Source organism: Castor canadensis, chromosome 4 (assembly GCF_047511655.1).
Source record: "Castor canadensis chromosome 4, mCasCan1.hap1v2, whole genome shotgun sequence".
NCBI classification, from domain to species: Eukaryota; Metazoa; Chordata; class Mammalia; order Rodentia; family Castoridae; genus Castor; species Castor canadensis.
In genome coordinates, this window is record NC_133389.1 from 96243171 (window position 1) to 96269480 (window position 26310).

General features: G+C 33.4%; 1 protein-coding gene and 1 pseudogene across 6 annotated transcripts in view; both read right to left on the reverse strand.

The window, feature by feature from the left end:
• The window catches only part of Lrp1b (LDL receptor related protein 1B), a 1877349-nt gene that overhangs the window by 182799 nt on the left and 1668240 nt on the right, over positions 1-26310 (reverse strand). For all 6 annotated transcript variants that reach the window (XR_012447185.1, XM_074070662.1, XM_074070660.1 and 3 more), the window contains 4 exons: positions 24991-25084; positions 20137-20253; positions 19890-20009; positions 18457-18576 (listed from right to left, as the gene is read on the reverse strand). Coding sequence is in view for 5 of the 6 variants with exons in the window: in XM_074070662.1 (XP_073926763.1) it covers positions 18457-18576; positions 19890-20009; positions 20137-20253; positions 24991-25084 (451 nt within the window). In the remaining variant the exon portion in view is untranslated. The remainder of the gene's footprint in view (positions 1-18456; positions 18577-19889; positions 20010-20136; positions 20254-24990; positions 25085-26310) is intronic.
• Positions 3426-5880, reverse strand: LOC109676913 (poly(rC)-binding protein 2 pseudogene; annotated as a pseudogene).

The window sequence follows — 26310 nt, forward strand, 5'->3', positions numbered from 1 at the left end:
TTTCATTTATACTTACTAAAACTTATCAAATTGTCCACTTTAAATATTTGCAATTAACTGTATGTCAATTATATTTCAGTTCAGCTGTTACACAAATAAACAGGACTCCGACAAATTAGTATAATACACATATATAATTGTGATTCCAAGCTTTTGTAGAAACTATATAAAATTAATATGTCACATGCTCCTTGACTTTTATTATTATTACTTTGAAAATGTCATAAATTCTTTGTTTATTCTAATTATTTGTTATTTCCCCTTTCCTCACAAGAAATAAAAGATTTCATGGAATCATCTATTATTTAAATATCACAAAACTTTATAATATTTAAATCTTTTATTTGCTCCCTTATTTCTTGATTGCAAAATGAATAAATGAATCTTTTAGTACACATCAATGCTAACTATTGAGAAAAAAGATGCTCAAGAAAATGATAAAATAATATTGGGTGTGATATCCACAATAGAGGCTTATCCATCAATAAAGAAAAATGAGATCATGTCATTTGCAGAAAAATGGATGAAACTGGTGGTCCTCTGCTTAAGAGCAATATGTCTGACCTGAAAATATGACAAGTTTTCCCTTATACACAAAATCTACATTTTTTTAAAGATATAAAATTAGAAGGGAGACTATTAGAGAAGAGGAAGGAGGCCAGGGGGAGTAAGGAGTGGGTATAAGAGAAGGTAATAGGGGGTGAATATAATCTAAATATGTTTTACTCATGTATGAAAATTTCACAATGGAACCCATTATTTTGTATAAATAATATATACTAATAAAAAGTTTAAAATCATATTTTGAGACTCTATTATGCAGTAGATATTCAAATATATTCTTTATTTCTTTTAACAGTCTCATCAACCTTCTAAGGCCAAAGGCATTATACCCATTTACAAATGAAAGCATAGTAGAGTCAGGTACAAATCTACTCAATTAATAGCTGTTAAAATTGAGAATGTAGCTCTGCTCCCAGGAGCTCCAGACCTTAAGGAGCCTTTTTAGGAAGCCACCCAAGTTGCTGCCACAGCATACTCTCTGCAGAGGGAGAGGTACATCTGATGCTACAGATTTGGCCAAAGATGTCAGCAGTTCTGTATATGGCTGCCTTCTTACAAGTCAATTTTCACACTAATCAAGCCCATACTATGGAAGTAATTAGAGGAAAGGCAGTATTTATATAAAAATGACATTTATATATTATATATATAATCACAGAACAGGAAACCAAAGTCAAAAATTATGGGTAAAATATCTTACATTTGGCCAAACCAAATAAAATTCCTATTTTATTCCTACCTTTCTTTGCTCATTCCTCAAGTATTTCTTTGTGACAGATTCTTTACTACGTACTGAGTATACATTAGGGACTGGAAAGTATATAGAACCAGTCCTCTGGAACTTATAGTATGGCAAGGGGGAGAGTAGACTTTGTTAGAGTCTTTTAAAAAGGCACAAATATGGAAATACATAAATATATGACATTATAAGTCTGGCAGAATGCAAAAAATGTCTAAAATTGAGGTGAGGGCCACAGAAGTTGGCCAGAAGTCATCAACAACATAAACATTGGTTTACTGCTTTTAATCAAATACAAAATTACAATGCAAAAGCAGGCTGATAGCAAGGGAGAATGGATATATATTTATCATATAAGTGCTTCATTCTTTTTCACAGTGCATAACCAAAGCACAGAACTTGAGAAGGCTCCAGAGGAGAGGTATAGAGCTGCATAATAGAATGGAACATTTAAGTCAAGTAGGCTTATTAAAGAATGTTAAATTATTTGACTGGAGGAAGGTGGTAAAAATATTTGCTTTGGAAGCCTTCAAACAAACAATTTTTGCCCAAAGGATAGTGGTATATAATTCACATTTTCTATTGGAAAGGATAAAAAGAAGAGAGTAGACTTAATTTATATAGTGAGGATCTTATCTAGATATAAAGGAATGTTTTTTGTTTGTTTAACTTGAGTATGATAGATGTGAGTCTACATTAACCTGATGATGCCGATTGACCCCTTTCCACAAAATGGTTTGATGAACTGTGTAATAATACATATACAATACATGGAACTGGGTAGACTTGACATTTTCAGCCCTTTCTTTTATTGTAACTTAGAAATGCATTCCATGTTAATTCAACAACATAGTAAGTGAACACTTTCCATCTGTCAGTAAGATGCTGAAAATTACTGAGTCACAGCACTGAGCCAAGAAATGAAACCAAGTGGATGGATGGATAATTTTGCACTATCAAGGAGCAGTAAATTCCAGCTGTGAAAACTGAATAGTATGAAAAAAGTTCTGGAATTTAAGTTTGGCACTGCCACCTCTTACCCCACAACAATAGCTCTTGGATGATATTCATACCTCTTGCCAACTGAGTTACATGTAATTACTCCGGGTTTAATTATTCTAAGCTAGAAATTTTTAGCATGTTCATTTCTTGCGTTTGTTTCAGTGCCAACAAATACAGCATTTAGTGCCAAGACTTAAGTGTATCTTCCAAAAGAAGACAGAGACAATTCAAACTCAGTGGTCAATTATCAAGTTTCATAATACTATAAAATGAAAAAGAAGAAAGGTTTCTTGTTATTAAACTTTCCAATAAACAGGAACAAAGAGGCATGTTAATAGCCTTCCTTTCTCTGTGGTAAACTTTTTGAAAGCATACTAAGCATAAGCAATATTAAGATGAACAAATACTCTTTCCTCAACAGCCATTCATACTTTGAATTATTTAGTAACCAATTTTATTCATCCAAATTAATGAGCCATTTATATAAATAATCCTAGAATTGATTCTCTCTACTAAGAGACTCCCAGTATGATTTGTGCTTTATTTATACTGAGAAAAAATTTGAATATGAACATAATTCAGAGATCATTTGAAAAAAAACTGTTTCATTCCTTTAAATGGCTTGCATAACACACAGATCTAGAGTCTGGGAAATACCTTCATCCATCAAAATACTCCTGGTATGTATTCACAATAAATACACACAAACAAACACAGAGAGAGAGAGAGAGAGTGCAATCCAGACATTATCAGGGACTGCAACTTGACTCATCTGCATTACAAAAACTTGACCTATGTACACATATCTTGATTAAAATATGACTCACCTAAGTTACAGAAACTAGACTCACCTACAAGTATGATTTATATCATAAGAGATAATAGCACTGGAAAAATTTCAGGAAGAAATGATACCTGACCTCAAAATTAAAATATATCCATCTTAATATTTACCCCTTAGCAACTACTGTGTTCCAGAATGAATGACATCATTTCTATCCTCAATGGTTTCAACTTAGTAGGAGAATGACCTTGAAGAAGAACATGAGTTAAACTGTACTGAAGAAATCTGAAGCATATTTATCCAGAAACTCCATACCAAAGCCCTGAAATTTAATCAAGAATGAGGTCAGGAATTATGGATGAATCTGCATTTTTCTAGCTGCTCCCCATGCCGCCTATCTCCAAGGAAAGCCAGACATTGATTAGATATTGAGTCAGGCTAATACTGACAGCAGATCCGGTGACGATAACCTGCCTATCATAAACCCATCCACTGGGTACGCAGTTTTGATCTGTACCCCAGACATCTGATGGATCTCATTGATTTTAGCTCCTTGATGTCCAATTATGTAGCCAATCAAATTGTTTTGAATGGTGAGTTCAGAAGTAGTCTGAGCAGATGAATCCAAACCTGCAATAAATCTTGTGTTGCCATGTATCATGGGAAAATCATACAGTTGTATTACTAACTGGAGCAACTTGGTAACTATGGCTGTGAAATGGCATATTGTCCTTGAATTGTATAGGCCTGACCACCTGCAAAGATGACTGGAAAGTTTGATGGCTTGGACCAATACCAGATGGTCATGCCTATCAGTGGCGGAGGGGAAGACACAGAGGGGTAATAGGACAGAGGCTCCAACAGGACCACACAGATCTGTATGACACACTCAATGAACTGCAGAATGCCAGCAATAGTGAGGGTTTGCTCCTTTGATTAGGGAGCTATCCACTGCTACCTGGACCTGAGGCTTGCACTCCTTCAGATTTCCTTGATCTTGCAACCACTTTCTGCTCTTCACCACTGCCATCCATGATCTATCTCTGCATTTTCTGAACAATCAATGATTCCAGGTTTTAAATAGTTTGTAAATTTTCAGTTTCTACACACTTTATCATCCACCATGATTTTTTAATTAAAGCATTTTGATTCTTTTCTCTGTTCAGCTGTTAATGTGGAGATTCATATATACTTAGGTTTATAAGCTTCTCCTCTCCCCCGCCATTTTGGCTCATGAATTTTTCTGTTTGTCATGGAAAATATAAGAGTGGAATATTAATGCATTTCAGTTTAGTTCTGTAAAGTCAGAAATTTTTCCAAAAACGATTAAAAGATAGACTGTAGTGTTTTCTTTGTGAGTAGAAACTGGATGTCACAGTGAAAACAAAAAGAAAGAAAAAGAGGTTAGGGAGATGGAATGAGAGTGGAAGGAGTTCTTGAAAAAGGTAATTTGATACAGATCTTTCTGTTTACTCAAAATGATATTATAGGGTTTTTCCAAACCCTTTAAGTCATGCATATTCTAAACAATAAGAAAAAATTCACTGATAAGATATTTTTAATTCTTGTCAAGTTTTAAAGAAGAGTTGAATATTTTAATATGGACCACTATTATTTATTTATTTATTTAAATAAAATTATACAAAGGATTTTATAGAACCAGTGTCACAAACAAAATGAGTGATTACTCTCATCTACTATGGAACATAATTAGTATTGCCTTTACAAAATTAATCTCACTTGTCCTGGTTAAATTTGTCTCTGGACACATGATATAACCATGGCCTAAATTCCTCATATAAACTTTAATTTTTTCAGTGGCCTACCCCATGCTTACAGGAAATTTATGAACATTCAGAAAATGAACACTGAACAAAACTTACAGATATTGAAAAGAAAAGACCACCTTCCAAAATCTGCACTGTCTAAATATATCATAAATTGAGTGCATCCTGGCATGTTGGAGAAGGAGAGTTCCCTTTGCAATAGATGTGTTCCTTTCATGGTCAACACAAAGGAAGACAATATTTACAAAATGCTGCTTATGTGACATAAGACAGTAAGCTATGAATCACACACTACATAGTTCAAACCATGTTTGAACATTGTACTAGAAAATACAGAGTAGCAGTGAGGGATTGATGTCCTGTTCATTTTTTTTCATTCTTCTTAGTTGCTTCATTGTGAAAAGTTTTTCAATGGGGAGAAAGGTCTTCTCTGACAGTCACTAATCTCTCAGGATTTTGATAGGTTCATTTTACACCAAAATTGTTTCAAAATGGAATTTAATAACATTAAAACATTATAACCCTTACAGAAAGCCACTAGATTTCATTTAGAGTCACAATTACTGGTCTGTCCTCACAAGGAGAGGGTTTGTATTACTATTTTTAGAACTGCTCCCTGACAAATGGTGATAATAAAAAACAAACTGACTTAGTTGGTTTATTATTGTTTTCAAATTGTCTACAGATAATGTATTCTTATGTTGCTACTCCTATTCCCACTTACACACTAGGAGTTGTAAAAACAATAACTTTAAAAATTATTGAAAGCTTTAGTTTTATGATAACATGTATCCTTTCAATCATTTTGAGATCATTTTAGCTGCATATTTTTGCCTTCTGTTATTACAAACTATAGCAAGTCAAAGAAACTGTGTTGGAAGCAATGGCTAAGAATGTGGGCTGGAACCAAATTCCATGAGTTCAAATATCTGCTTGGTTGCCCATATTCTACACACCCAGGTGACAACGAGAAAAGAACTTAGACTCACTGAGACATACACCATTACCTATAAAATAGGAATAATAATTGTATATCTCTCATAGTTTGTTGTGGAGATTAAATAATATAATCCACATAAAGTACTTAATACAGTACCTAGCACATAATAACCTTTCAAAATTATTAATTATTCCTTTTATTAAATGTTTTGAATCAGAAACACAATGACTTACTTTCCATTTTCATATGTTTAATAATTTCTAAGTATGCAAGAACAAGTTTAATTATATAGGAAAGGTTCTAAAAGAAAACAGATAATACAAACAAGACCCAATGTTGTAGGATAGATTGATAGTGTCCAGGAATTTTAAAACATTGATCAGCAGAGAACCAGAGGCATAGATACAACAGCCCCTTGAAGTTCAGTTTGTGCATAATTTTTCAATGCTATATTTTCAGTTTCAATTTTAGGAAACATTTGAAAAGACCAGCTGCAATTACATTTTCAGACATTTCAAAAAAGGGACATGGTGAATTCTGAAAGAAAATAATAAGCAGTATTTTTGTTTATATTTTATATCATTCAATTTTAATTTTCTTCTAACCAAGTGAAATATCCTTTTCTCAAAAGAACTGACTGAATTATCAGAAAAGAATTCATAAAATGTTTTCTGATTTCTGGACATAATTTCCCAAGCTTTTGTGATTCAATAATTAGCCAATGGAATATTTTTAGTGCTCAATTCCTGGTCATATCAATAATGTGGTTTTGATTATTACAGGACCACACTAAACTAGACAGTTGATGAAAAACAGAAGACTATTCTTGAAACAGAAAGTATAATAATAGTGGGGGCATATGAATTATAACAACTAAGTTCACTCACACTAAATCTGTGATAGCTATTCACAAAGCAATATAGTAATCTATGGATAATTTTAAGACACAGTACAAATATCCATATATGTCATCTAATGTCCTGATACACAGATAGAATTGTTAACTGACATAGCTGTATGTAGCAAAGTCATGATTAATTGAAATTAGATGATATATTGATTTTTTCTGAGTACATTATGACACTGAGGACTCAGAACCTAATTAAAGTGGTTAAAATATAAATAAACTCCACATTTGATTTAAAATTTTAATCTAGTAAGAATGGTCAAGATGTGTATGGCCGTACACATCTGTAATCCTACCACTTGAGAGGCTGAGGCAAGCAGATAGCAAGATAGATAGCTGCATAATTAGATCCTTTCTCAAAGAAAAAAAAAAGTATTCAGAAAGGACATCCAGAGCTATATATGCTACTAAGTCATAGAAGAAAATTTTGTCAGTTTAATTTACCTGGTAATTGTGGAAATTAGATAAAAACTTTAGGGATTCCAAGATGGTGACTAGAGGGAGGAAGCAGAAAGCATGCTTCCTAAAATATAATCTTGGAGAGATGCTGGAGATCCACCTTTCAGGAAAAACCACCAAGAAGAGGCAAAAGTTTGACTCCCCCACACCCCCAGCCCATGCATAGCATCACCACTCCACGGTAAATGGAGAAATGTGGAGGGCCCCTGAGCTGCCAGACACCAACTCCTACTGGCTAGAAAGAAGCAGACCACTAGTTGAGCCAAGCAGCACATGGAAATCCCACAAACATCCTTGGGTCAGATTAGCATAGCACCTGGACAGACTGACCCCCACCCAGGGAAAAAAGAGAAAAAAAGCAAACTCAATAATAAACAACAACAGCAAAAGACAAGTAGCAAAGAAGGCCGGGTGCCCTGAGCTTCAAAGAGTGAGGGAGGGGCAATCTCTCACAGAACTAAAATAAACAAGCTGGCCTGAGAAAGCAGTTGTGGCGGCCCCTGCCTAGCAACCTGGGAGTGGGAAAGCTTGTAACAGTGACTGTTGTGAGGAGGGTTCCACTGGAGAGCGGGGAAGGGGCACTTCCCATGCAATCTGTAAATAAACAAGCTGGAGAAGGTGGTGTAGCACCACCTCCCCCAGTGTGCTTGCAGAAAGGAAGGCTTGTAACAGTGGCTGTGGGGCCCAGGAGAACTCTAAATAAACAAAGCCTGTGGGTCTAGGTGAGTGTTAAGCTCACTCCTGAGATCTGCAATCAATAAAGCTTCCAGCAACAGCTGGCTGACAGCATCAGGCAGGTGAGCCACAGCCTCAGGTAGACATTCACAAAGCTGTCTCCAGACTCTTTTTTTATTTAATTCTTTTTTTCCTCTTCCTTTGATGAGACAATGACAGAACTAGAACTGGAAACTGAAGGACTAACTGAAACTGTATTGCATTTGAATTTAGGATTTTTGTTTTGTTTTGTTTTTGTTTTTGTTTTTTGTTTGTTTTTTCTGTTTGTTTTGCTTTTTGTTTTTTTCCCCTTTGATGAGACAACAACAGAACTACTTCTAAGACACCATCTCCAGGATTGGAGGCTGAGAGACTAACACCAAAATTATTAACACTGAAACTTTATTGCATTTGAACTTGGGGATTTTTTTTAATGTTCTCTCTGTCTCTCTAATGCCTGTTTAGCTTACCGTTGATTAGTACACTATTTCTCACTGTTTATTTCTTTGGCACTGCTTTTTTTGTTGTTGTTTGTTTGTTTAAGTTTGTTTGTTTGTTTTCCCTTTTTCTTTACTTTCTTTACTTTCCCTCTCCTCTCACCCTTCCATTCTAGATATCACCATTGTTATTATTACAGCTAGACAATACTGAATTACACACAGTACAGGGACAGTAACAATAGCAAGGGCAATGATGGGAAGATGGAAAAAAAGAGGAAAACCAGTTTCCTCCCTGTAATAAATTAGTACAGGAACCACAGGGAAATGAACAAACCAGGTACTCATCCAGACTACAACAAAATGAAGATAAACTATGCCAAAGAACCCAATGAAGCCCACAAGAACACTCTGAAAGAAGAAATCCTGCAAGCAATCAATGAGAATTTTATAGAGGTGATACTCCATATGGTCAACCAAAATGTACAGGAGACACTCAAGAAATTCCAAGACAACAAAAATAGAGAATTTGAGAAAGCACAAAAACAAATAAAAGAAATTATAAAAGCACTGCATAGACAACAAAGTGAAACAAAGAACAAGATAAGTAAAGAGATAAATGAACTCAGGCAGAAAATAAGACAATATTAAAGAGGAAGCAACTCAGGATATGAAAAACCTCAGAAAAAAGAACAAAACAGAAATGCAAAACAAAATGGAAGGACAATCCAGCAGAGTAGAACAAGCAGAAGACAGAAACTCAGAACTTGAAGATGAAATGGTAATTAAAGGAAAAACCAAAGAACTATTAGTTAAGCAACATAAGACCTGTGAAAAGAAAATGCAAGAATTTACTGACTCCATCAAAAGACCAAACCTGATAATCATGGGCACTGAAGAAGGAGAATAGGTGCAAGAAAAGGGAATGCGTAATATATTCAACAAAATAATTACAGAAAATTTCCCAAATCTAGAGAAATCTATGCCCATACAGGTGCACAAAGCCTCCAGAACACCAAACAGACCAGAGCAAAACAGATCTACTCCATGGCATATTATCATTAAAACAACAAGTACAGAGACTCGAGAAAGAATATTGAAAGCTGTAAGAAAAAAAAATAACATACAAAGGTGAACCCATCAAAATCACAGCAGACTTCTCAAAAGGAACATTAAAAGCAAGAAGAGTTTGGGGTGAGATCTTCCAGGCAATGAATGAAAATAACTTCAACCCTAGCATACTCTACCCAGCAAAACTATCATTCAAAATAGATGGAGCAATAAAAGTCTTCCATGATAAGCAGAAACTAAAATAATATGTGACCACAAAGCCACCAATACAAAAGATTCTTCAAGGGATTCTGCACACAGAAAGTGAAACCCAACATAACCATGAAAGGGCAGGCAGTATCAAACCACAGGAAAAGAAAAAGCAAGAAAGTAGAGAGTAACCTCAACTTAGGTACACACAATCAAACCTTCAAACAACTAAGATAACTAAATCACAGGAATCACCACATATCTATCAGTACTAACACTTAATGTTAATGGACTTAATTCACCCATCAAAAGGCAACCATTGACAAACAGGATTAAAAAGGAAGACCCAACAATTTCTTTCTTATAAGAGACCCATCGCACTGACAGAAATAAGCATAGGCTTAGGATGAAAGGCTGGAAGAAGATTCACCAAGCCAATGGCCCTGAAAACAGGCAGGAGTAGCAATACTTATCTCTGACAAAGTAGACTTCAAACCTACATTGATCAAACTAGGTAAAGAAGGACATTCCATACTAATAAAAGGGGAAATAGACCAAAAGGAAATAATAATTATCAACTTATATGCACCCAATGTCAATGAACCCAATTTCATTAAACATACCCTGAAGGACCTAAAAGCATATATTAACTCTGATACAGTGGTCATGGGAGACTTTAACACCCCACTATCATCAATAGATAGGACATCCAACCAAAAAAACCAATAAAGAAATCCTAGATCATCCAAACAAAAAAATCAATAAAGAAATCCTAGATCAGGAACGAGACACAGATGCCCACTATCTCCATTCCTATTCAACATAGTACTGGAATTCCTAGCCAGAGCAATTAGGCAAGAAGAAGGAATAAAAGGAATACAAATAGGTAAAGAAACTGTCAAAATATCCCTATTTACAGAAATATGATTCTATACCTTAAAGACCCAAAAAACCCTACTCAAAAGCTCCTAGACACCATCAACAGCTATAGCAAGGTAGCAGGATATAAAATCAACATAGAAAAATCTTAGCATTTCTATACACTAATAATGAACAAATAGAGAAACAATATATGAAAAAAATTCCATTTACAATAGCCTTAAAAAAATCAAATACCTAGGTGTAAACTTAACAAAGAATGTGAACTACTATAAGGAAAACTATAAACTTCTGAAGAAAGAGATTGAGGAAGACTATAGAAAGTGGAGAGCTCTCCCATGCTCATGGATTGGTAGAATCAACATAGTAAAAATGTCTATACTACCAAAAGTAATCTACATGTTTAATGCAATTACCATCAAAATCCCAATGACTTTCATCAAAGAGATTGAAAAATCTACCGTTAAATTTATATGAAAACAGAAGAGGCCAGGAATAGCCAAGGCAATACTCAGCCAAAAGAACAATGCTGGAGGTATCACAATACCCAACTTCAAACTATATTACAAAGCAATAGCAATAAAAACAGCATGGTACTGGCACAAAAACAGATAAGACCACCAGTGGAACAGAATAGAGGACCCGGATATGAAGCCACACAACTATAACCAACTTATTTTTGACAAAGGGGTTAAAAATATACGATGGAGAAAAGACAGCCTCTTCAACAAAAACTGCTGGGAAAACTGGTTAGCAGTCTGCAAAAAACTAGAACTAGATCCATGTTTATCACCCTATACCAATATTAAATCAAAACGGATCAAGGATCTTAATATCAGACCCCAAACTCTGAAGTGGTACAGGAAAGAGTAGGAAATACTTTGGAACTAATAGGTATAGGCAGGATCTTTCTCAATGGAACTCCAGCAGCTCAGCAACTAAGAGATAGAATAGATAAATAGGACTTCATAAAACTAAAAAGCTTCTGCTCATCAAAAAAAATGGTCTCTAAACTGAAGAAAACACCCACAGAGTGGGAGAAAATATTTGCCAGCTACACATCAGACAAAGGACTGATGACCAGAATATATAGGGAACTCAAAAAACTAAATTCTCCCAAAATTAATGAACCAATAAAGAAATGGGCAAGTGAACTAAATAGAATTTTCTCAAAAGAAGAAATGCAAATGGCCAAAAACACACGAAAAAATGCTCACCATCCCTAGCAATAAAGGAAATGCAAATTAAAACCACACTAAGATTCCACCTCACCCCTGTTAGAATAGCCATCATCAGCAACTCCACCAACAACAGGTGTTGGTGAGGATGCGGGGAAAAAGGAAGCCTCTTACACTGCTGGTGGGAATTTGAACTAGTACAACCACTCTGGAAAAACATCTGGAGGCTTCTTAAAAATCTAAACATAGATCTACCATATGATTCAGCAAAACAACTCTTGGGGATATACCCAAAAGAATGTGACTCATGTTACTCCAGAGACACCTGCACACTCATGTTTATTGCAGCACTATTCACAATAGCCAAGTTATGGAAACAGCCAAGATGCCCCACTACTGACGAATATATTAAGAAAATGTGGTATTTATACACAATGGAATTTTATGCAGCCATGAAGAAGAATGAAATGTTAACATTCGCAGGTAAATGGACAGAACTGGAGAACATCATTCTGAGTGAGGTTAGCCTGGCCTGAAAGACCAAAAATTGTATGTTCTCTGTCATATGTGGACATTAGATCAAGGACAAACATAACAAGAGGATTGGACTTTGATCACATGATAAAGCGAGAGCACACAAGGGAGGTATGAGGATAGGTAAGACACCCAAAAAACTAGTTAGCATTTGTTGCCCTCAAAGCACAGAAACTAAAGCAGATACTTTAAAGCAACTAAGGCCAATAGGAGAAGGGGACAAGGAACTAGAGAAAAGGCTAGGTTGAGAAGAATTAATTTAGAAGGTAACACACATGTACAGGGAAGCAATGAGAGTCAACTCCCTTTATAGCTATCCTTATCTCAACTAGCAAAAACCCTTGGTATAACCTTTGGCTTATACTCTCTCTTCAACAAAATTAGAGATAAGGGCAAAATAGTTTCTGCCTCGAAGCGAGGGAGTAGGGGGGGAGAGGGAGGGTGTGTGGTGGTTAAGGGAGGGAGCAGGGGGAAGGGGGAGAAATGACCCAAACATTGTTTGTACATATGAATAAAAAAATGTTTTAAGGATATTTAACATAGAAAGATGTTCATAACACACTTTTTAAAAAGATAAAATAATATTTGCAATAAATTTCTATTTTTGAAATAAAAAAATCTTTAGAAATTTCTTCAAGAAGAAACAGGTTAGGTTTTTCACATTCAATAGTTCAATTCATTAAAATTTTATGGTAAAAAACTCATAATATTTAAAAATAAGTTCTTAGAATTCTGACATGGAATATTCAAGAGGAATCCACTCAATATTTGATACAAATTGTTACCATACTGAGTTCTAAAGCATTCATGTAATAACTGAAAATAAGTTAATATATATTTACTTTAATTTTATACTAACATTTATAATAAATGGCTACTAAAATGGTATTAAAGATATACATGCATTTTGTGGCTTTTTGTTAAATTAAATATTAATATTTGAACTTAAATAGGAGGTATGATTGCCTTACCAAGATACAGATTTTATACAATCCAAATCCTGTTAATCAAAAATATAGTTTTGAAAACATTAAAATTGCATGAATGTCAATAAGTAAAATCGCTTCATATTTTTCTTAAATTCCAGTCAAAATCCACTGCATATTTCAACAGGAGAACATTTATAAACTCAGGATATGTCTTTATCTGAGGACATAGAATTGGAATAAAGTACAATCATATGGATAACACAGGTCACAGGAAGTAGACACCTTGGGTAACAGGGAAGATTTTATTTCTCTAATCCTTGAATAATATTTTGAAACCACTTCTATTTTAGGTCAAAAGAAATTCTTCATAGAGAATTTCTGTGGATAGTCTTTTTATAATATCTATTAGGATATTTGTAGAAGTGGGAATATTATTCAGAAGGTTAATATTTTAATTGACAATAAGGATAAACAATAGCTTACTTTCAAATCAACAATCCAGCAAGAGGTGCCAGTTATCACAAATGAAAACCTACTTCACCTCTTCTACTTCTATCATTTTCCACATGGCCCCTGAGCATGTAAAGAGCACCTTAATGAATAATTTCTTGCCCAGTGTCAAATCCTAGGCAATGCATTTAAGCCTGAATAGGACATCAGAATCATCAACATACATTTGTTCAGTATTTATAGACTACAAAGCCAATAGACAACACAGTTATTACTTTAAAATAGTTCTTTCCTTCTCTTTTTTATATTATGCCCCAGTGTGTTAATGATTGAAAAGGAATGGCCTTTGCATAAGTGAAATATGGTAAAACTTGGGTCCTCAAATTGATTTAACTTATATGCACAAATCTAAGGGGTTTTTTGGGACTAAAAACTCATGCATTCTATATTATACAGGAATGCTCTGGCAGGCATTGGTGTTGGCAAACAGTGAGAAAAGCAGTACAATAAGGATGAAGTTTTTTCAAACAAAAATATCCCAGAATATTAAATTCCTGCAACAATATCTTTTTAAAAAATTCAGCTTAGTGAATTCAATTTTAATCCCACTGGATAAAAAGTGATTTCTTCTCATGGCTTTCACTACACATTTCTCCATAGTCTAGAATATTCACCATGCCTCTTGACTCACTGTGTGGGCTCCTTTTTAGCTTTGTGCAACAAAATTTAAATCTCACAGTTTCCTCTTATTGTTAAGAGAAGAAAGTTTAAAAGAAGAAACATAAATAATTGCACATTATTTTCGTAGAGACAATCTGTGCATGAAAGTTACAGTAGTCAATGCATGAAAGCTAAACAAAGACTAAGTGTGTTCAATTCACTTAGACTACTTTATGATTCACATATAAGTCCTTCATTTTTTTTTATGAAAACTACAAAGAAATTTCCTGGGCCCATTCATACAGACAGGCTTTCCTTCATGGGCACTGTTGGAATGAAAACATTTCAACAAAAAGGAGGTTTTCTCTTGCTTTCTCTTTTGCTCCTATATATATGTAAAAATGCAGGTACACAAACAAGTGTCACTGACCAAAAAAGGAGAAAAGATTGAGTTTTGTGAAATAAATAGATGAGAGAAAAACAAGATATATTGAAAATTTTACAAAATATAGCAGTATAAAAGCAGTATAAATTATTACATACTAAATTAATAGAAGCTTCTTTATACATAGCAAATAATTTTCCCCACACTACCACATTATTTGAAAAAACAATTTCATTACAATTACTTTCAAGTTTTAAAAATATGTAAGTTTACTTACTATTATAAAATTTCCACTAATAAAGATTATGGCATATGTATATATCATGCTTTTAAAGGAGCAATATATAATATAATATTTTTAAAAGATTTAGATTTAGACAAATTATCAACAACATAGACTCTAGTGATACCTACATATCAGATAGTATGTCAAAATGTGCTGTGAGAGATAATGTTGATTTAAAATGTTTAGTGCTTTTTAATTGTTTTAACAATCATCTGTAGTCGACAAGTATAGGATAAAAAGATGAAAACAGTAAAACAATGTGGTTTTAGATTCTTTATCTCATGTGTTATATTGTTCCACAGGTATTTTGCCAGGATACAAGTGGAGTGGACCAGTGCTGCCTAAAGAACGAATAAGATATGATGTGGGAGTTTCTCAGATAGGAAGAGAAAGTAAAAAGTTTGCTTCTGGTTCCTGAGAAGTTGAGAGAAGAGAAGAGGAGTGTTTTCTGAGTAGCTAGAATTTATCTGCACCTGTCCTCAAGATATAAGTGTAGTATCCAGCTTGATATGCAATAAGCCAAGAACACTGAGCAGATGAAAGTCATACTGACCACATTTATCTTGGGCAGAGGCTAGCTTCTGGAAAAATCATCTTGTATTGGGTACATGCCACAGTTACCACAATTCAGAAGCAATTCTGTGATAAGTGGGTGATGATGGTATTCCTGGGTCTTCACAAGATTTGCAGAATCATGTGCTTCTGTGAGAATCATGGATCAAGAGGTTTTATGTACCAGCAGAAACTGAATACTAGACAGCAGCTCATGAGGGATGGAGATTTGGCAGTGTATGGAACTGTATGCTCAGAGAATGGGTGGTGATGTCCGTACTCTGTGCACAGGCTAGGACACAGACGAAGCACTCAACATAGACCCACAGTGTTCTAGAGAATGTGTAGCTATAAGGCTGTTTTTCCTTCTCATAATCACTACTACCTAAATATCTAAGAACAGTATGGTGGAAAATGTAGTCTTTCACCTAACAGCCTTCCTCAACAACAACCTCCACTTCCTCCTTGCACCAGCTACACTCACAAGTCACAGCCATGTAACAGAGTCAAGGCACTTGAGGATGTTCAGCTCATTTCTTTGCTACTCAAAATATACTACATAAACTTGCAGCCTATGTTTAAATATAAGAAACACTGATTCACAACACTGATGTAATAGCAAAATGCTTGGAAATCTGTTTGTTTTCCAGAATAGAGAATTTAGTACATCATCCTTTCTTGTATACAATCATACAGAATTTACCCACATGGATTACTGTGAAATCTGTAACTATCATTTGTTAAGTGGTATTCTAAGTGTAAGTTGATGCAACTTTTCAAAACTAACTAAATTCACAAATGACTAAACTGAACTATCACAATTTATGTCACCAACACTGGGGCTTCCCTCTTCAGACTCATTCCAAGCCCTCCATCCTAACTATACTTCAGCCTGTTACTAACTGCAGGGTTACCAGAGTCCCGCCTCTGTATGTTGCCACTTCTGAGTCAAATGAACTTTCATGAAAAGTGTCTGTAGCAAAGGTTGTAATGAAACATTTTGCGCTTAATTGGCTAATAAGTGCATGACAATTGTAATATGTAGAAATAACATTCAGTATGAAAATGGATTAAGAAATTATTTATGTACATTAGTATATGGGAATATTAGAAAACACTAATTTCAACATAACCTAAAAATATGACATCATTTATGTAATTTTTAAAAAATTCTATAAGGCTTTTATACATATTAGTGGCTATATGTTTATATAGTAAAGATAATATATATGTATACATATGAATGATACACAATGACTTTAGAACTGCCGGTGGAATAGAGGAGAAATGTCAGAAATGTTACTGTAAAAATTTGAATGGTTTGAAAGATGTCTCAGGCAAACTGTTAAAATCTCATAAAAATTTCAGATGACACTTCTGCTTATAACTTTCTATACATGCCTGCATGTTTGAAATATTTTATAATTTAATATGCAATTGCTGTAATTTAAAAATATCAATTTATTATTTGTTTTGAGTTTTTGTCAGCACTGAGGATTGAACCCATGCCTTGAGTATGCTACAAAAACACTCCACTCAGCTGAATCTGTAGCTTGATACTTTCTTATAGGATGAGTAGTCTGATTGCACATTTAGGGAAAATAGAAGCACATGTTGAGCACTTCTACCTTTGGGTTTGAATGAATTCAGTGTCATGTTGAAAAAAGCAGGCAATGGAAATTACAAAGTTACTATAGGAAGCATAAGTTTTTTTCACAAGACAATCCTGTTATGATTACAGCTGGCACATTAATTAAAGAAAATTAGCCAAGCATTATACATACACACTTATGTATATGCAAAATAATCTATCAAAAACAAGTATATAATGCCAAACTGAGGAGGAAGATACAAATATAGATATAATACTCCAGCCAAGAAATTATTCAAAATAAGTGAGTTATTATTCCAGTTTGCTTTGATAATGTATACATGTAAGTAAATGTAAAAATGATAAAATAAAAGGAGAAAGAAAACAAAAGAAAATGTAAAAGACAAAGACCAAACTAGCTGCTAACATTAACTAGCTTACTAAATTTCTTAACAATTACTATGGAAAAATTGATGTTGAATATAATTTGAGGTTTTGTGAATTAACTTTAATCATCAATTTCAGTGGCAAATGATAGTTGCATTATCCTGTCAATAAGGTATCATGGCTCTATCTTCCAATGACACAATCATATGGAAAGCAGTACTAGGAAAATGACATCAGCACCTATTATAAATCCCAGAAATTATACATGTAACTCATATTTGTTATTTAACATAAATGGAATTTCAGAGATCCTAAGGGTTTTTCATTATTTTCATTTCCCCCATAAAGTTACATAAGAGAAGTATGGAATCTAACAAATGTGCCTATAAGCAATTCTGACTCATGAAGCCAAAGTCCTACGTGTAGGTTATAGAAACTTTGTCTTTTCTAATCATTTACAGGATTAAAGGCTTTCTCTTCTCTAACAATGTCAACTTGGTATATTTGCTTACAAAATAGGCTCAATGAATATTTAATAAATATTGATGAAATGAGTCACTCATAGGAACTACTCTTCATTCCCATCTCACTATTGACATATTCAAAATAAAATAAAATGCATTCAACTAAATGAATATATTCTCTGATTCGGAAATGTTAACAAACATTGTTAGTAAAATAATTTATTTTGAGTGAAAATATTAAGTTTTTTAAACAAATGATAACAAGTGATCATTGTAATCTACTAAAACAGAAAAAATGCTTTTGCTCTCTATTCCTTCTTATCCATTAGGTTTTGGTTTCATAAATAATTTTGTGTTAAACCAAGCAATACTTATTCTTTCATGTTACTCCCATGCTCTCTGTAAAACAGCTAACCTAAGTTTGCTATAACTCTATAAACACAGAGATAAAGTATTTTATGTAAAGCCTTAGTTTTATCCAAACTGTGTTCAAATTTGCTTCATGATGGCCGTCTCCGATGACAACGCAAGTACAAAGACATCATACCGACAGTCTCAAAACACTCACCACAGTTGGCTTCATCAGATGCATCTGCACAGTCTGGATCTTCATCACAAACCCACAACTTGGAAATACAATGTTTGGTGGTTTTACACTGGAAATAATCTGGAGAACAGCTGTTTTCAGCTTAAGAGAAAAATATCTATTAGAATGTATCTTAGAAGAGTAGATATCTTATTTTTAAAAAGTAACTAGACAAGTGTTTAAGACAGTTTACTGAAAATAAATTATTTCTTAACTGATAGGACACTGAAAATGAGGAATTTTAACTTTTAACTACCTATAATATACTCCCCAAATTTTTTTCATTAGAAATAAAGAAAACAATTTTGTAGTAATACGTTGATAAAAATCAGTTTGTCACCCCCAAAAAACTACCAATTAGATGTTTGTAATTTTAAAAATAAAGAACTCTGCACCTTTCAAATTAATTCTTGCAAATAAATTTATGAATTTATAAAGGTGCATCTCTGTAAGTCTGAAAAGACTAAAATTAGAAGCCATTAAATAAACAAGGAAATAAGAAGCTTAAAATTTAATCAAAATCTCTAGAAGTTGTGTTCAGTTTTTGAGGGAAGTAGTGAACATCTGACTCAGAGTGTAAACTGCATCACAAATCCTAGTCAGTTTAATGGATCAGCTTCTAGAATGGCTAACCATAAAGAACTGGGACGGACTTTATTCTGAATACAGCACCTTAATCAAATTGCTGGATGACTGCACATTATTTACTGATAAAAGTCTTAGAGGAATAAAATAAAACTTCTGCAAGACAGAAATGTTGACAGCTGTTTTGTTGAAAAGCTGAAACTTGACAGGTGCTCCATCCTTCAGATCCTGCCTTTGTGTGAGTGTGTGCATACACACGTGCATATATGCCTGTCTATGCTCACCTATGCATATACATATACCTCAAATCTGGTTTGAGGAAAGAGATGGAAATACAAAGGAAACAGAACAAAAATATTTCACTATTATTCTTTCAAGCCTATTAAGATTCATTCATTGGAGAATTACTTAGTTTTTGGTAAGTAATTTTGTTAGGATATTTTGCCTAGATTTTGTATTTCTGTCACAGCTTCAATAGGTATTTCATGGGGAAATTTATAATGAAAATGGAGTTGATTTCAAGAAACTAAGTAGCCAATAGAAATAAATTACCTATATTTATTTAATAGGCAAAAATCAATTTATGGAAAAAACCAACTGTAATGTGGTTTTGATGCTTCTCTTACAGTAAAGGTCACCATTTTCATTTTCTCTGTATTTTATACAGCCTTTCTTAAATAATACTTCCTAGTTGGCATCTATTAATAATCATTTGCCCATAATTGTTGTCTTGTTTTTCTATTATATAGTTGTGAGATGAATAATAATTTTAGACCAGTCTCAGCTGGGAATCAAATATAAGATAATACAAAATATTCTGAGTGACTTACGACAGTCCCTTTCATCCTCTTCATCGCCACAGTCATCTTGTCCATTGCATCTGAGGTTTACTGGGATACATTTCTGGTTCTTAGTACACTTGAATTGACCTGACAGGCAGACATGTGTGTCTTAAAGAGAGAGTACAGGAGAAAAAAAAAAAAACTTATGTGAGACCTGTGTCTGAATTTAAATCAGTGCAGACATTACCAGTTAAGATTAAACGTATGTTCCTTAATTGGGAATTTAATCACCTACCACAGTTGAGTTCATCAGAATTGTCTCCACAATCATTCTCCCCATCACAGATGAAAGCAGGCAGAGCACAGAGTCCAGTTCCACACTGAAATCGGCCTGGTTGACATTTAAATTCAGCTAGGAGAGAAAATATACAGGCAGTACAAGATGGCAATCACACTTCATAGCTTCTTGAACAGAACTTTTCTGACATTCAAAATGCTTATTATATTATTTTATCAACCATATGCTGGAGCTCAATGTGAATGTTGACCATCTAGAGAGCTATTAGATTCAGATGTACAGCTAGGCTGTGATCAACTCAGATGGCTTCCAATTTGTATTTAACAAACTAACTGTTAAGAGAGAAGGAACCCTCAACATATAACTATGAAAACTCTATTTCAAAAAGCATATAACAACTCTTCATTTAAGTGAAGTAGTATTGAGAAGTTAGGTGGCAGAATAAAACTTATTGGAATAAAAAGCTTTTATTCTAATATTTTATTTAAACAATCATTTCTCCTTACTCACTTTGTTGCCTATAATGTGTATGTTTGTCCTCACAACATTCTGTAGCACCAGTGATGTGCATCTTGTAGCTGTCATATTTAAATCATATTTACTGATATATATTCCTATAATACTATTAAATATAAGGACAGTATCTTCTATATGATAAATATTTTACATACCATGCACATGTTATTATAATGACTAACTCCCAAATGCTAATACAGTTTTTCTTCAAACATTGTTTTATGTTACATAAGGATAATAATAATAATTAAGTAACAGCTACTAAGAATCTACTCTGTACCAAGTACTGGGCTATACTGCATCACACTTAGTAACTTGATCCCGTTATAACCTTCTCACTTGGGAATCATTATGGCCATTTTGCAATTCACGCACCGAGGGGCCACTTCCAAGAGCTAGAATTGGAATTCAGATCCTGTTCTAACTCTGAAGTCTCAAAAACTGTGCTGCTTGCAATGAAACACTTATTTTTTGACTAATAATCCTAGTGTATGTTACTAATCACTGACTGTGAGATTAATAACATGTTGTTTATCAGCTCAAATTAGTGAATCAAATATTAATAAATGACATTTTAAACTTTCTTTGAGAACTACATTATTCTTTGATAATTACATTATTGACTAAAATTTAAACATTCTTTAAAAATAAATCTTAATATGTGCTTTATGTCTGAAATGCTGAAAATTATTTAACTCAAATCTATAAAGTTTAAGTAATTACATTAAATGTTCAAATTGCATGCCACTTAATTTTCTCATAGTCTGAACTTCTACATTTCCACTCCTTCCTGTGCTTCTGTAAAATTTCTCTCAATATTCCCATGGTATCACAACAATACTAGCATAAGTATTATTAAATGAATGCCTGAGAAATACTGGGAAGCCCATCTGACCTTCATATTTGTCATTAGTATTTTCTTTGGTGTACTAGATTATCTAGGAAATGTAATTAAACGTTGGATAATTAAATTCTTGGATACCAGAGAATACTTGATGCATCACTCTTAACTACTTTCACAAGTAATGCCATGAAAATTTGCAAATATGTGAGCCTGGGATGAGACTTACTTGACTTCTGTGAAGTTATGAATTCTGGCTCTTTTTTCTTTAGTTGTTTATTGTTTTATTAATTAAATCAGGGTCTTGCTGTACAGCCCAGGCTTACCTCAAGCTGGCTCTGCAGCCCAGGCTAGCTTTGAATTAATAATCTGCTGCCTCAGCCTCTCTGGTGATGAGATTATTGCTGTGAACCACCATACCCAGCTGTCAGTGGCTTGCAATGTCAACAAATTTTGATGCTGGTTTTATTCATAAATGAAATCTAAACACTCTACAGACTCATGTATGGCATTCTATACTTTAGCATGACTTGCCAGTAAAGTGTTGCACCAACAGATGTCCAAAGATGTTAACTTATCAACTAAAAGTAAAACTTTATTTCCTAAAGATCATACATAAAAGTCTGAAGGACTACTGAGAAAAAAACCATATGGGAGAATTTTTGTGATATTGGACAGAGCAGAGATTTGTATGGATACGACTCCAAAAGTACAGGTAACCAAAACAAAAATAGGCAAAGAGGATTACACCACACTAAAATGTATTTGCATAGTCAAACAATCAACAGAGTGAAGAGGCAACCTGTTAAATGGAAGAAAATATTTTCCAACCATATCCTGATAATGGGTTAATATTCCAAATATATGAGAAACTCAAATCAGTAGTGAGGACATAAGTGATCAAATTGTACAAATGCACTAAGAACTTAGACATTTCTAAAAAGGAAACATATAAATAGCCCAAAAGTATTTGAAAAAATATTCAGCATCACCAATCATAAGGGGAATAAATAATTAAAACCAAAATAAGATGTCACCTCACATCTTTCAGAAAGGGTATTGTAAAAAAGATAAAAGATAGCCAGTGTAGGCAAAAATGTAGATAAATGAGAATGTTTGCATAGTGTTAATAAGAAAATATGTTAGTACAAACCATGAAAAGCTGCATGAATTTCCTCAAAAATTACCATATGATTCAGTAATTCCACTAATGGGTGTATATATATATACATATGTAGCAAATGAAATCAGTTTTTCAAAACGATGTTTACACTCCAGGGTTCACTGCAGCATTATTCATGACAGTTTAGATATGTAATGAGCTTAAATGTTCATCAATAGATAAATGAATAAAGAAAATATGATTTGCATACAGCATGGACTATTATGCAGTATTAATTAAGGAAATCTTATTTGTGACAATTTGCATGAATCTGGACAATGTTATGCAAAGCCAAATAAACCACACATAGAAAAATAAATATTATATAGGTTTATTTACATGTGGAATCTGAAAAGTAAAACTCAAGGGAACAGAGTAAATAGTGGGTATTAAAGCCCAAGAGTGGGAGGCTTGGGAAGATTTTGGTCAAAGGAAACAACATGACAAGAGGAGGAAGTTCAAATGATCTATTGTACATCATAATGACTACAGCTAGTAAGAATAAACTGTATATTTAAAAATTGCTAAGAAAGTGGATTTTATATGTTATCACAATAAAAAAGATATACATGTAAAAGTATTCATGTAAAATGTCCTCATTTAGCCATATCAAAATATGTTGAATGTAATATATATAAATAAAATTAAAGAATAAAGTATGTAGATATTAGTATTTGACCAGGATAAGGATAATCAAGAAGCTGTTAGATACCAGATATCTCTTTTTTCCCATTTCAAACAACGCTAACGTAATATTTGATCACCACATATTCTGAAAATGAGCAAATGAACAAAACTTATTATATTGGATCTGTAGCTAATTTTTCAAATCAGTTTGGTTTCATGATGAAATTTCACTCAAGATGAAAAATAGAGTTCAGAAACTGAAACATTTTAAAAGAAAAATCATTGCATGCTATTGACCGTATTACAGGTCATTAAATGACATTTCCTTAGAAAAGAATGAATCCCATTATTCAGGGCATACTCTTAACACAAGACCTAAATTAGCATTCTCATTCTCATTTATTTGTACATATTACAAAAATATGTCATATTTATTGACTTATAATGGGAAATTTTATTGTGGAGGATTAAATAACTTTCTTCTAACACAAAAATCTCAGTAAGATTGCCAAGATAATTTTGTATTCCTTTGAAATTCCTTTCAATTCAGTAATTAAGAAAAAATAACTCTAGCATAATATATCTATGACATATACATCCTATGCTATAGGTTGCCAATCAGAATGAAAAGAAAAGTATATTCAAAAATATTACAGAGCAGTGAATCTTTCAAAAACATAAATATGACATTAGAAAAGCAATGTCTTTTATAACTTTTTCTTCACTGTGAATTGACTACTCACTGCTTTCAAATACATAAAGGGACTATATGAAGTCACAGCCACTGAGTGTGATAGACTTGGTGATGCTCAGAGAGATGGAACACAGTTCATCTACATAAACATCTAGAAACCCAAACTTTAAAACAGCTTTATAATTAGTTGGTGGAAAGTTCTACAGCAGTAAGTTACTAGCTTTCACTGACACAGCACACTGTCTTTCTTTAGTACAAACTTAAGGATCTTGAACTCAATTGTCCAGGCCAAATCATGGCAACCATCCCTGGGATTTTGAGAGAATTATTGTGATTGACTACAGCGTCTTCAAACTTGACAGTACAGTATTGGAGTGACCTAAGTAGTGAACTATATGAGGCTATCAAAGAGAAGTCTGCTTATTGTCCATCACCACCACAGTTATCAACAATTGCTAAAACAGTAGCACCTAACCATGCCAATCACCAGCAGAACACATAATTGGTAGTCACTTTATGCCATCTGCTAAGAACATGTTAAATAGCCTAACATGAAACTTGTGACTAGTATTAGAAAAAAATCTGACCTCTCAAGAATTTTCAAGATTTCAGTACTGTCAGGAAAGCTTTAAGTTTATAACATTAAAGGTAGTGACCTTCTGAAAACTTGCCAATTTTTGTTCCCAATTTTGATATATTATGTCAAAGATCTAGACAATAATTAACACTAATAATTACTAATGAAGCAAGTTATTCTTCAAGTAATCAAATTTGAGAAATAAAAAAAGTAACAAAATTGACCATCACATTAAATATTGTAAATGCAACAGTTATCAGAGGTATAATCAAGACATATTGCAACATTTTAAAAATATTTTTAAAGACTGTCAAATAAAGCCTTTCTACTCCAATGTTGTAAAGTATCAGAAAATACTTTAGAGCTTCAATTTTCCAGGTCTGGGATATAGGGAACTCTAAATTCTAAATGCCAGCATTTGTCAGTGTACTTACGGCAATCGTCTGGTTCATCAGATCCATCACCACAGTCATCCACAGTGTCACATTTCCACCAGAACGGGATGCATTTATCAGTTTTACAACGAAACTTAAAAAAAATGAAAATATGTTTAAAAAACCAACATATCTATTGTAGATGCTTAGGAAAACACCAGGACAGCCCAGCCTGGCTACCTCTCTTCCTGCAAATGAGAACGATAGAGATCTTAGAGCCCCCCACAATAAAGAATAGCACAGCAAGCAAGAAAATGACCTGCCAGGAAAGCACATTGTTCTGGGAAGCTACTGATTGACATTTCCTGTGCACAGACATGCTTATTCATTTACATGTGATCGTAAGGCTACTTCTGCTATATAATAATCCAGTTGAGTAGTTGCTATAGCAGCTGTGACCGAAAAAGCCTAAAATATTTACTATTTGCCCTTTAGAGAAAAGTTGGCCAAATACTAAATAAGTCTAAAAATGATTAGGTATATCAAGAAGAGGTACAAAGTGGAATTAACTTAGCTAATTTGAATTAATTAAACTAGATCACTTATCCTTAAGAATCTTGGGCAATTCAGTTAGCATCAACTCAATCTGTGTTTTTTAGCCATAGAATGAGGACATGAAGATAATCTGGAGGACCTTGCTCATTCTGTCAAGTTGTGACTCCATGAAATTTCCAGATCAGGAAAATACTACATTTAACCAGAAGAGCATCTGTCCAACCTAAATTTTTAGAATGCTTCTTTAAGACAGTGGAGGTCAATATAGTTACTTGTAGTTTTTTAATTATTAATAAAAATACATCAGCTTTTAGGATAAATAAAGGGAAATTATTATAATTTTTTAAAGATGTAAAATAAGACTGCAATAATCTTTTTGTAGACTTCTTATATACTTTTTTTTAAGTTGAAGCACAAAAGTAAATTGATATATTAAAACTTATAAAGACTATCTAAAAACTATTTACTAAAATATTTACTAATATTTTTATGTTTTCTATAACCCTGTCCACTTAAGGTAGCTAAAGAAATGCTCAAAAGAAAGGTAATAATTTTATTACTTATAGGACTAGAACTTTTTAATAACTTTTAAAATCAAATAGAAGATTAAACAATAGAAGAAGTAATTTCTTGAGATTGTTACATGGCACTATTTACTTATATGATATTTAGCACACAGGTAGCTAGTTATTAGAGAAAAATTTCATACAGTTACTATTGTATACTTTTTATAAGGAGGGTGATGTGAACCCAAACTCATCCAGAGAGCCTAAGCACAGAAGTGACACTTCTACCAACTTCACTACTCACCACCTGTTCAGAGTA